At 37.5% G+C, this 13,781-nt stretch overlaps 1 protein-coding gene across 1 annotated transcript; it reads left to right on the forward strand.

Moving 5' to 3' along the window:
• Positions 1-11,827: 11,827 nt before the first annotated feature.
• Positions 11,828-12,979, forward strand: LOC148202205 (uncharacterized). Its single transcript, XM_088109145.1, has one exon. The coding sequence runs from the start codon at positions 11,828-11,830 to the stop codon at positions 12,977-12,979; it is 1,152 nt and encodes a 383-aa protein (XP_087965271.1).
• The last annotated feature ends 802 nt before the right edge of the window (positions 12,980-13,781 follow it).

The raw sequence follows: 13,781 nt of genomic DNA on the forward strand, positions 1-13,781 counted from the left end.
TTCAAGAGCTGGGTGCAGAGAGGTGGTTGTGCACGTTGAGGGGCTTCAAGAGTTGGGTGTTGAGGGGCTTCAAGAGCTGGGTGCAGAGAGGTGGTTGTGCACGTTGAGGGGCTTCAAGAGCTGGGTGTTGAGGGGCTTCAAGAGCTGGGTGCAGAGAGGTGGTTGTGGATGGGTGATGATTCGGAACATGCATGTTACAATGTTCTCAGGCAGTCTGCATCATGAAAGGGTTGAGGGGACATATGGTTATATGTTAACCAGTTTCCAGAAACAAGAAAGTAAAGGTAAAGTGGTGTATGTTGGTCAGTGGAGGGCACCAGAGCTGCTATAATGGATGGAAGAGTGTTCACTTTGGTGGTTGTTGCGCGAAGTGGGAGAGAGACGTTGGTCCATGGTGGGTGAAATCTTATTAAGTCTAACGGTGTGTTTTTGATGCAGGTGTTCACTGTGCATGGACGTAGTGTGATCGTGGTGGACGCGTGAAGTTTATCGAAAGTGGTAAGGTTAATGTGATTTTGAAAATTGACTGTCGAAGCATTGAAAAAATGGGGGTGTTAACTAAATATTTGTAGGTTTGATTCCAAGTTACCATCTCAAGCTAAAATTGGTTGTCTGATTTGTCTAATTGTGGCACTCATTTGTGAAAATATCTTGCTGAAACCATATTGAAGTGTGCATAAAGTGAAGAAGGTCTTCAACAGGTAAGTGTTTTACATGATTTTTTATGTATTATATATATGTTAATGATTGAATCAGTGGTGGTGGTTATGTGTACATTTACAAGTTTGAATGTATGAATGATATATATTATGGTCATTTATATTACTCTGTGTTATTTAGTATATGAATGTGTTAATTTTTCAAACCTGGATATCATTTGTTATATGTATATGTATGTATTAAAAAAAAGTATTAGAAGTTGATGTTGTGTGATGGTAGTTATTGTTGTTTATTTATAATGTACATTTGAATGTATTAATGTATATATGAATTATGTTTAATGAATATTGTGGAGTTGCATGATTTTGATTTAAGTAAATATAGATGGAAGAACATATAGATTTATCATATTTGGACCGCGAAGATGTAGATGATGATGTGGTTGGTGTAGACTTCAAGATTATTGGAATGATACGTCAACACTTACAAATAACCACATCACTAGCGGCAATCACAATGTTATGCATTGTTGGACACGCATTGAGTATCTTGAATATGTACTCCACTGATTCCAGTAGTGTAAGCAATTACCTACCTGATAGAGACCGTCGTAGGGAGCAGTTAATGTCATATCTTGCGCATACTCATCGGTGCCGCGACATTATTAGGATGGGTCCAGAGGCATTTATTAATCTTTGTGAGAGAGTAAGATCAACTGGGTTAGTCAAGGATGCAATTCGGTCGACCGTGGAGGAACAAGTTGCTGAATTTCTTCATATAATTGGTCATAATGTTAAGAATCGTAGTGTGACCTTTTTCTTTCATCGATCAGGATCGACGGTTAGCAATCACTTTCACAATGTGTTGGACGCTATCTTAAGTTTAGAATCAGAATTTCTAATACAACCATCAGGAAATGAGGTTCATCAACATGTGTTGAACAACAATCGATTTTATCCGTACTTTAAGGTAGTGATTTCATTACATCTGTTAATGTTATTTGAACAAGGATGATAACAAATTCTGAGACATATGATGAGTTAATATTTTTATGTTTAGGATTGTTTGGGGGCCATAGACGGTACTCATGTTAGGGTAAGGGTTCCAAGTTCTGAAGCTCCGAGATTTCGAGGAAGAAAAGATTGGCCAACACAAAATGTCTTTGCGGCGTGTGATTTTGACATGAAATTCACCTACGTTCTTGCTGGATGGGAAGGCACTGCATCCGATTCAAGAATATTAAAAAATGCTCTTATCGAGATGATCCATTGGTTATCCCCCAAGGTCAGTGTGTAAACAATCGATGTCCATGAAGTTATTTAGTAGTGACTAATTACCTTTGTATGTGGAAAATTGTAGGAAAATACTACCTGGGTGATGCAGGTTTCATGTTGAAAAGCACAATTTTGACTCCATATAGAGGCGTAAGATATCACTTAAAAGAATATACACGCAGAGGACCACAAAATGCACGGGAGTTGTTTAATCATCGGCACTCGTCGTTGAGAAATGTAATTGAAAGAACTTTTGGTGTGTTGAAAAAAAGATTCCCTATCATTGGAAGTGGCACTGAACCACACTATGGATTGGAGACGATGACTAATATCATACTAGCTTGTTGTATATTACACAACTTCCTTCGGGGCGTGGATAACGATGACTCCTTACTCGATGAAGTTGATAACTAGTTGAATGAAAGGGAAGAACATGATGGGACTTCATCTCAAGTTAGAGAAGAGGACCATAGGATTGTATAGCTGATCAAATGTGGCGTGATTACCAAGCATCGTAGTTATTGTATTTGATTGTATTGTATTTTAATTTATTTTTATCTGTATGAGAAGAACATATTATTAAGGATGTTTTATGTTAACTTGAAAAATATTTCTTGACTCTTTAGGTATAAAATGAATAGGGGTAAGGCAGCCGCCATTCCGTCCTCTGGTCCTACTAGAGAGTTCATGAAGTGGACAGAGGACATGGACGCACGTCTACTACACTGCATGATCGAGGAATCAAGAATGGGTAATAGGGTTGACGGAAGCTGGACAACCCAGGCATATACTAACATAGTTGATCATCTTCATAGCGCTGGGTATGTCGCAGTTACCAAAAATAATGTCAAAAATCGTCAGAAAGTGTTAAAGGATAAATGGCGTGAGGTGCATGACTTGTTTTCTGGATTGAGTGGATTTGCTTGGAATCCAGTAAGTATGACATTTCATGCTAAGGACGAAGTCTGGCTTGACCTGATTCAGGTATTTATAAAAATACTTATTTTTTATGTGGATCCTTAATATACATAATATGAAGCAGTGTGTTTATTGTCTTTGTTGTTGCAGTCGCGGCCAGCTGCGGCGAAGTGGAGAGTTAACAATATAAAACACTACGATTTAATGGTCGAGTTATGGGCAGCTGATCGAGCTATTGGGAGTGGTGTTCAAACTGCTCGTCAAGCTCAAAGACAACGTGTTGGTCCTCATGTCAGTGTTGATTTGAATCAAAATATTGAGTACATTCCAGAAAAGTCTCAGTGGACAGGTGATAACAGTTGAAAAACTGTTATTTTCATGCTTAAAATTGATACTAAAAGCAACCTTTATACTTAGAAACTAGCTTGAAATCATGCTTTTCTTCATATTTTTAGAAATAAGAGAGCTGGACAGGTTTATGCTTGATTTCAGTGTTTTTGTGCAAGTTTTAAGGTGAATTTGGTGAAAGAAGTGAAGAAGGAAAGAGATGAAATCAGAAAAGACATCAAAAAGTGCAAAAGGAGAAGCCGAAGTCACCGCTCAGCGGCAGTTTACCGCTGAGCGGCACTCAAGCACTCACGGGAGATCCGCTGAGGGGCAAAATGGCCGCTGAGGGGAGAAAGCAAGACACGCACTTACCGCTGAGCGGTATTTTACCGCTGAGCGGCACTTTAATGGGCTTGGACCTAATTTTTTATAATTTACGAATGGTATTTAAGCTTTAGGGTTTCCTAGGGTTAGGTATCTTTGGCTGGAACGAAGCAAACACTCTCTCTTCCACCCCTTTGAAGGAGGATCTTGGATGCTGAGGCTTCCTCTTCACCTTTTTAGGGTTTATTCTTTCATTCTTTCATTGTAATTCATCTAGGTTCACCATGAATATGGTGAACTAAACTCTGTATGTTTGTTGGGGAATCAATGTAATCTTGTGAAACTCTCATATATGGAATCTGTTTTTACATCTTTTAATTAAGACTTATGCTTTCTTTCATCATTAGTTAGGGTTTTTCCTCTTTGCTTAATGCTTGCATTGTTTAACTCATTCGATGCATGATTATTGGTTTTGTCGATACGGGCACGTACGGGGAAGTCTAGATCCGGGGAATTTCTCCCAATATGATATTGGTTGTCGTTAAGCTCCTGCACTTATGAACTGATCATTAGGAATGCTAGGAATTGTATGAACTCGTGATTAGGGAGAAGCCTTCTAGAAAGGTACTTTAGAGAGTGGCATTAACAATGATGATTTGAATGTTGAATTCCTAAAATATATGAGAGTGGATAAGATGAAATTGACCCCCAACAACATATTCATACATAAATTTCATTGAAAGTGTTTATCTTTTGCTTTTTGCCATTGATCAAAACTTCATGCATACATGTTTATTTTCTGTCTTGCATATTAAACTCCAAATATTTCGTCTTTAAGTCTTAGTTAATCAAACAATCACACAACTAAACTAGGCCGTGAGTCCTTTGGGAAGAAGGATACTTGGTCTTACCAAGTTTATTACTTGAACGATTCGGTCACACTTGCCGATTGAAAACAAGTTTGTGACATCATATTTTGGTGTTCATAAATTTGTCCATCAAGTTTTTGGCGCCGTTGCCGGGGACTCGTGGTTTAACTGGTTAATTTGAGTGATTATTGATTATCTTTGACTTATTTTTTTTATTTTTAATTTAAATTTCGAATTTTTTTTATTTTATTTTATTTTTCTTTTTATATTTTTCAGTTTGTATTTTATTTGATTTTATTTTATTTTATTTTTTTGTTTTCTGTTTTTCTGTTTTCTGTTTTTATTTTCTGAATCTTATATCTTCTCTTATATCTTTTTGTGCTAACCAAATCTTTTCTAGGGTTTTGTGTTCTTGTGTATGCAGGAGGCAATTCGAACTAGGAGCAAGAAAACAACAGAACCTCTGCTTGAAGGATTAGAAGACAGTAGACGGAGGAGAAGAATCAGAACATCTAGAGAACTTTTCCCTCCTCCGGAAACTCTGTTACAACCATCACCACAAGGTTCTGTTCATAGCACAGAAAATATGGAGAACAATAATATCAGAAGAACTCTTGTTGATTACACCAATATAGCTGGACCTCAGCACTTTAACAGCATAGCTAGACCTAGAGTCAATGCAGCCAATATGGAGGTCAAACCAGCACGGATCCAACTGGTGAAGAGCAATCAATTTAATGGGTTATCTCATGAAAGCCCATATGAGCACCTTACTACATTTAATGAAATTTGCAACACAGTCAAAATCAATGGGGTGCCAGATGAAGCGATCAAACTTAGTTTGTTTCCTTTCTCATTGGGAGGCAATGCTAAGCTTTGATTGAATTCTTTTCCAGAAGGAAGTTTCACAGAGTGGGAAGCAGTAGTAACAAAGTTTTTGAACAAGTACTTTCCACAATCAAAGGTGACAAAAGGCAAGCAAGAGATATCTTCATTTAAGCAGGGCATGGAAGAATCACTGGGGCATGCATGGGATAGATACAAAAGTCTACTAAGAAAAACACCCACGCATGGCTTTGAAGAACAAGAAGTAGTCTTAACTTTCCTTGGAGGGCTTGGTTCACAAACCAAGATGATGCTTGATGCCTCAGCAGGAGGCAATATTAAATGGAAAACTCCAGAGGAAGCCACAGAAATTATAGAAAACATGGCTACTAGTGATAATGAGCTGCACAGTGAGAGAGGAGCTCCTATGCAACAAAAAGGGGTTCTTCAATTACAGACACATGATGCCTTGCTAGCTCAAAATAAAATTCTAACTCAACAGTTGGAGACTCTGACTAAAACTCTTGCACAATTACCTAAAGAGTTGAAAACTGCTGCATAGGTACAAACCCAGTTGTGCGAATTATGTGGAGGTGATCATATCAATGGTCAATGTGCTTTTCCAGTGGAAGCCGTGGAGGATGTTAATTTCATGGCTAATCAATTTCCATACCGTCAAGGGAATTACAATCAAGGGTGGAAACCACATCCAAGCATTGGTCAAGGACAAATTGGGCAAGCTAATGAATATAATAAGCAACAGCAGCAACCAACCTTTTGGCAACAGTTATCTATGCTTAATGAAAGATCAACAAGGTTGGAAGAAACTCTTCAGCAATTCATACAGAAAACTGAATCTTCTCAAAAGAGCACTGAAGCTGCTATAAAGAATTTGGAGATTCAAATGGGTCAGATTACCAAGCAATTGGAAGAAAGGCCAAATAGAAATTTTGGGGCTAATACTGAGGTTAACCCCATAGAAGAGTGCAAAGTGGTAAAGAGTGTGAATGAAGAGATAATTGAGTTAGAAGAAGGAGAAATAGAAGAAAGAAGAGAAATAGAGAGCAAAAATACTTTTCCTTTTCCAATAAATCAAGAGAAACAAATGGACTTCACAGAATTATTCAGAATGGTGGATAATGAAGCACCTTGGGAACAGATTCTACAGAAAATTGCAGTTTACACAAAATCTGATGAAGAAATCTCTACAAAGAAGAGACGTAGAGATGATGAGGCAAAAGAGTGTATAACTGTTAAAAAAGAGTCATTCCCTCCTAAAGCAACAGATCCAGGCAGTTTTTCTATCCCTTGTACTATAGGGAAGAAAAAGGTAAAGAAAGCTCTTCTTGATTTAGGTTCAAGTGTTAACTTGATACCTTATTCTTTACTGGAGCAAATCGGCAATGTTAAAGTGAAACCTGCAAAGGTTAAAATAGTAATGGCCGATGGATCTTCAAAGGAGCCATGTGGGATTGTAGAGGACATTATAGTTTGTGTTGGCAAACTTCAGTTCTTGGCAGACTTTGTGGTGATGAAGATGGAGACCGAGAAGATACCTATCATACTTGGAAGACCGTTTATGAAAACGGCCAGGGCTATCATAGATGTAAATGAAGGTATAGTGGTGCTCCAGGACAGAGAGGAGAGAGTGGTGGTAGATGTCTTCAAAGATGAGACGCAAGCAAAGGAGGAAGAAGCTAGTTATAAAGCTGCATTTCGAGATGCACCCATGACTAGCCGTAAAGATGAAAATCTTGAGGTTTCAGGTAACCATTGTTTGTTGTTTCAGGTACCCCAGGAAGAAGAGATTGGAAGAGGAGAAGAAATTCCTAGAGACTGGAAGAAAAGAAGACTCCAACTTGGCACACCTGTAAGAATCAAGAACAAGTTGTGGGTTGTGAAGGGCTTTAAAGAGAAGGAGATGATAGAGATAGAGTCTCCATATTCTAGAAGGACCAAAATAGTTCAAAGGAAACAGCTGAGGAGTTGGTGGAATGACAACATCAACTATAAAGAAGATGGAACTTGAACTTTAGTGGGTCAAGCTAATGACATTAAAAGAGCGCTTGCTGGGAGGCAACCCAGTGGATTTAAAGACTTTTGATTTGGTTTTGTAATTTTTAATTTGTGAACATTATTTTTGTAATTATTTTGTTGGAGATAGCATCTACTGGATGGATGCTAGGTGGTTAAGTATCTACTGAAGGATACTATGTTTGTAACACCTACTGATGGGTGTTGGTAAGAAAATTTTGCACCTACTGATGGGTGTTGGTGGATTTTGGGTCAGGCTAGTGACGTTAAACAAGCGCTACCTGGGAGGCAACCCAGTTGATTGAATATTTCTGTTTGTTTATTTTAGTTAGGGTTTGCATAAGCATTTTAAACATTGAATTGCAGGGAACCAATGAGGGGCATGTCTGGGAGGCACGTAGGTTAAGAAAAGAAGGAGAAGAACACATCACGAAAGTGCCGTTGAGCGGTACTCTCGCAGATTGGGTTTTAGTTCCCCTTAGCGGAACCCGAGCCCATTAGGGTATTTTTAAACCCTAAGCTGCGTATTCTTTCACACTTTCAGATTTTTCTCTGCACAAACACTCCCACATACCTTCTCCAAGGTTTTCCACATCTTTTCACTCTTCCACTCACTATTTCACTAGTGTGCCATCAAAGTTTGGGGTTGGAAGAGAGCACTCTAGCTTGGAAGCATTCTCATTGCATCTAGTATCTCCACCCAAGTAAGTAAAATGCATTTTGTTCATTCTAGGGTTCTTGAATTTGAATGTGATTGTCAAAGCATGAATATTTAGGGGTTTTGATTTCTATGCATGATTTGATGATATATTTGATGTTTGAACCGATTAAACTGCATGATTATGAGCTGGAAAACTGAAAATTGCATTTGGGTGGAGTTAGGAAAGCTTTAAAATAGGTTTTTCAAAAATCTGCAGAGTTACCGCTGAGGGGTAAACTGCCGCTGAGCGGCACTCTGCCAGATTTGGTTTTTCTGGTTTTTTGTGATCTGGAATGTGGTAATGGTGGCGCTGAGGGGAAATTCTGGCCCTCAGCGGTGGTTTAGCTTCGAAAGGAGTTGTGTTTTGTGTTTTACTAATGATTAACATCATGTTCTGTGGTTTTGTATTTGTGTTTTGAATGTAGAAATGGCATCCTCTTCAGGAAAAAGATTGAAAACCATGGCAACCAAGAGAAAGGAAGAGGAACCAGTGCATGGAGGAGGAGCTGGAGCAGCTGAAGCTTCAGCTAGAGAGATGGAAGAAGATGAAGCTGATGATGATGATGCATTTGAAGATGATGAAGATGAGGAGGAAGAGGAAGATACAGAGGACAGCTCATACTGATGAGGAGCTGAGATAGCATTTACTGATAAATGTTATCATATGATTATGCTTTTGTGGTTTAAGTTTTCTGAACTTATTTGTTTTTGTTTTTAGATTAGGGTTTGATGTACTCTGTTGAAAACCTGATTTCTTGTGATGGTTTGCTATTAACTGTGATTGTATGATAAGTAATGCTGAAGGATGCTTATTGATTGATTGATGTTGAGATGATGTGCACATTAAAATGCTTATACAGGTGATTCACGAGCTTTGTGAACAAATGCATGATATTATGATTGTGATTGTGAAATTAAGCAGGATGTGTATGTCAAATGTGAATGAGCTTATATGTGAGGTTTTGAGCTCCAGAGTTGTTATTGTTGAATGCTATTACTTTGAAAGCATGAATGATTTTGCCCAGGTTTTCTATGATTGAATCAATTGCTTGTTTTGCATCATATGATCAAGGCCGTTTGTTGGAAACCTTTTTATTGGCCAAATTTGTAAAAATTAGCCCACTAAAAGAGAACACTTTGTGTTCAATCCTTTTGAACCCTTAGCCTTGAACATACACTGAAACCTTTGATTGAAAAATCTTTACCTTGAGTTAAGTAGAAGATCTTGTGTGGTATTGTTAAATGTTCAAGTTTGGGGTTGTTGGGAAAACATGAAAAGCATTGAGCTAAGAGCTAAAAAGTAAGAATATGCAAAGAAAAAGAAAAGAAAAGAAAAAGAAGCAAAGCTCAATGCAAAGGCAAAAGAAAGTTGGGAATGAATAAGATGATTGTGTTGTTATGATTCTCTTAACTCAAGGATTTTGTGATCCAGAAAAACCAATTTTCTTGTTAGCCCAGCCACATTATAAGCCATTGAAAAGTCCTTGTGATGATGCATGCTTGTGAATGTTTTTGATTGTGGTAAAATGAAAGGCAAAGTTGATTCAGGTGACATTGTGATAGTAGAGTGAATGAGTGATTACCTTTTATACACTTGTGTGTTGAGTGAAATACTTTACCTAGTGAGGAAATATTCCATTAGCACATGAACATCCATGCTTAATTGATTGGTCATTCATGAAAAAGAGCATTTGTTGGGTATTAACTGATTTTGTGAAACACTAAAACATGTGCACATCTTGATTGAAATCTTGATCATAAGTTTGATTGATGTTTTTACTTATCTTGAAAAGAAGATTTTTGAATGAAGTGAACCATCATATGAATTGGTTTAAAGATGGAGTTACATCTTGTTTGCTTGAGGACAAGCAAAGTTCTAAGTTTGGGGTTGTGATAACAGTTGAAAAACTGTTATTTTCATGCTTAAAATTGATACTAAAAGCAACCTTTATACTTAGAAACTAGCTTGAAATCATGCTTTTCTTCATATTTTTAGAAATAAGAGAGCTGGACAGGTTTATGCTTGATTTCAGTGTTTTTGTGCAAGTTTTAAGGTGAATTTGGTGAAAGAAGTGAAGAAGGAGAGAGATGAAATCAGAAAAGACATCAAAAAGTGCAAAAGGAGAAGCCGAAGTCACCGCTCAGCGGCAGTTTACCGCTGAGCGGCACTCAGGCACTCACGGGAGATCCGCTGAGGGGCAAAATGGCCGCTGAGGGGAGAAAGCAAGACACGCACTTACCGCTGAGCGGTATTTTACCGCTGAGCGGCACTTTAATGGGCTTGGACCTAATTTTTTATAATTTACGAATGGTATTTAAGCTTTAGGGTTTCCTAGGGTTAGGTATCTTTGGCTGGAACGAAGCAAACACTCTCTCTTCCACCCCTTTGAAGGAGGATCTTGGATGCTGAGGCTTCCTCTTCACCTTTTTAGGGTTTATTCTTTCATTCTTTCATTGTAATTCATCTAGGTTCACCATGAATATGGTGAACTAAACTCTGTATGTTTGTTGGGGAATCAATGTAATCTTGTGAAACTCTCATATATGGAATCTGTTTTTACATCTTTTAATTAAGACTTATGCTTTCTTTCATCATTAGTTAGGGTTTTTCCTCTTTGCTTAATGCTTGCATTGTTTAACTCATTCGATGCATGATTATTGGTTTTGTCGATACGGGCACGTACGGGGAAGTCTAGATCCGGGGAATTTCTCCCAATATGATATTGGTTGTCATTAAGCTCCTGCACTTATGAACTGATCATTAGGAATGCTAGGAATTGTATGAACTCGTGATTAGGGAGAAGCCTTCTAGAAAGGTACTTTAGAGAGTGGCATTAACAATGATGATTTGAATGTTGAATTCCTAAAATATATGAGAGTGGATAAGATGAAATTGACCCCCAACAACATATTCATACATAAATTTCATTGAAAGTGTTTATCTTTTGCTTTTTGCCATTGATCAAAACTTCATGCATACATGTTTATTTTCTGTCTTGCATATTAAACTCCAAATATTTCGTCTTTAAGTCTTAGTTAATCAAACAATCACACAACTAAACTAGGTCGTGAGTCCTTTGGGAAGAACGATACTTGGTCTTACCAAGTTTATTACTTGAACGATTCGGTCACACTTGCCGATTGAAAAACAAGTTTGTGACATCATATTTTGGTGTTCATAAATTTGTCCATCAACAGGGTACAGAGACCCAACTCCACCATCGCCTCCTCCATCTGTCGATGAATATAGTCCGGGACAGACTCAATCTGTGCCTTCCGTCCCATCTGGTGGGACTTCTTCCTCACGAGGCTCGAAAAGGAAGGCACCTATGGTGGATTCTATTGATACCCAATTTGATAAGTTGACGACTAGTCTGGATGGGTTTGCAAATGTCCTAAGCTCATCAAATGTACATTTTGGTGTAATTTCTGATGCCGCCGTGCGTCAAGTATCAGCGATGGAGGACAGAAATGAAATACTACGTTCCCAAACCGAGATTCTTCGTCGCACCCCCAATTACACATATACTGAGGCGGACATTTATGAAATGTTGATTGCTATGAACATCAGTGATGAAAATTTGCTAGAGCAGTGCTATGATTTCTTATGTCGAAACCCGACATGTACGAAGAGGTTGATGGGACTGCCACCACATAAGCGGTGGAACAAATTATGTAAAATGATATCGGGCGATGACTGTTAAGAATTTCCATATATGACTTACTAGTATTAGTATAAGGACGCAATTTTGTATTAGTGATTTAATTATGACTTATTATATTTCTATGGTGGATGTAATATTTTACTTCTATTATGTTAACGATGTAATGATTTGGTGTTATGATATCCTTTGTTGTTGTTTTAATAAATAGCTTGTTGTTGAACAAATTCTCAGATGGCATCATCATCAACAAGAAGGTCAAAAAGAACCCGTAAGGGAAAAGAAACTGTCAATGAGGCAGAAGATGCACCCCATGTTAGACCAGCTGTAGAGGAACAATTAGATCAGCGGCGTTTTTTCACTCACAGTCATCAAATGGAGAACTATGCAGCTGATTTCTATACAAGAAGTGTAATTCCTCCAAAGATAATGAATTTTGATTCATTCACCGGTTCAGGGTTATTTTTCCAACAACAGCTTCTTTTTCAAGGGTTGAGCCAATTTCTGACATTAGAGGGACCCTACTATCCGGATTTAATCAAAGTATTTTATTCAAATCTTAAGATATCTGGAAATGGATATTTGCTCACTGAGGTCAACAGGAGAAAAATTAGATTCAAACCTGCTGATTGGTTGACTGTAGCTAACTTGAAGTACGACGATCAGAAATTATGTTACTCAAATATCCCAGACGATTTTCCATATGACCGCGACATGGCATTAGCTACTATGGTTATACCAAATTTGGAGGGTGGTCAAGGTGTTTTAACCGTTGGTTGTTTGAATATCAATGATCGGCTTCTCCATTATATTATTGTGCATATGTTGACTCCACGACCAGGGAATTTTGCCAAGTTATTGCACGAAGATATTTTTATGATATGGGTGCTGAAAAATAATATACCTATCAATTGGCCTCATCACATCATGCAGCATATGCTTAAATGCAAGGTCAGTGACACAGCCCTCCCATACGGTGTCCTTATCACACACATCATGCAATATTGTGGAGTTGACGTCTCAGCCGATGCCAGCACTCAAATAGGGTCCCGACATCACTTTTCTATCAATTCTTTGAAGAGGATGAAAATTGTATATGTCAACGGTGCTTGGCAACACGATCTGGATGATGATGAAGAAGAAGACCAACCACACCCTCATCAAAACCCTGTGCAGCCTCCTCCACCTCTATCAAATGCTAACATGATAACTCAAATGTGGGAAGGAGTACAAGACTTGAGACATAGGATGCAGGGTATGGAACAAATGCAGGTGCGGGTACAACGTATTGAAGATAACTTGGCAAACCTTTCCCTAGACATGAACCGCCAATTTGCTAACCTGAATGAAAATGTGAACTCGATTCTTCACCATTTAGATGATTAAGTTCATTATATTTCCGATAATATATTTCATGACTTCAATGTTTTTATTTTCGTTTGTATGTGACTTTGAAATCTTAAATTATGTTACAATTTCCCTAAACATTTTAAAATATATTAATTTTACTACATTATAACTTTTATAATTTTTAAACAATATTTTTAACAATTATTCATAATTTTTTTTCTCTTTATAAACATTTTTACAATTAAATATAACATTACAAAATAACATTTTATAATACTTTTATAAGTAAGGGCAATTTGGTAATCTATATTTTCTACCAATTAAACTAATTTTTAAAATCTATCACATCAATCAAATCCTACACTAATTCTCATAAACTTTCCTTCCAAATCCACTCTCAATTAACCTCAAATCCACTCAAAAAAACAACAAAAAAATTACCCTCAAATCCACTCAAATCATCTCCCCCAAATCATCTCCCTCAAATACCTTCAAAAGAACACACCCTTAGTCTCTTGTAATTCTGCTATTGTTGATTACCAAGTGTGGCATAAGTGCCTTGGACATCCCAACTCAAATGTACTCCATGACATGCTCAAATATAGTTTTCTTGGAAATAAACACACCCCATCTCTTAATAATATTAATTTTGATTGCATTCCTTGTAAGCTTGGCAAAAGTAAAATTCTACCTTTCCCAACACATCAGTCGCATGAAACACAACCATTTGATATCATCCATAGAGATGTTTTAGGGGTGGCACCAGTTATGTCTCATGCTCATTAAAAATATTTTGTAACTTTTATTGATGATTATAGTCGTTTCACTTGGGTCTATT

This window comes from Vigna umbellata, chromosome 3 (assembly GCF_029865625.1).
Source record: "Vigna umbellata cultivar VRB3 chromosome 3, Vumbellata_1.0, whole genome shotgun sequence".
Classification (NCBI taxonomy): domain Eukaryota; kingdom Viridiplantae; phylum Streptophyta; class Magnoliopsida; order Fabales; family Fabaceae; genus Vigna; species Vigna umbellata.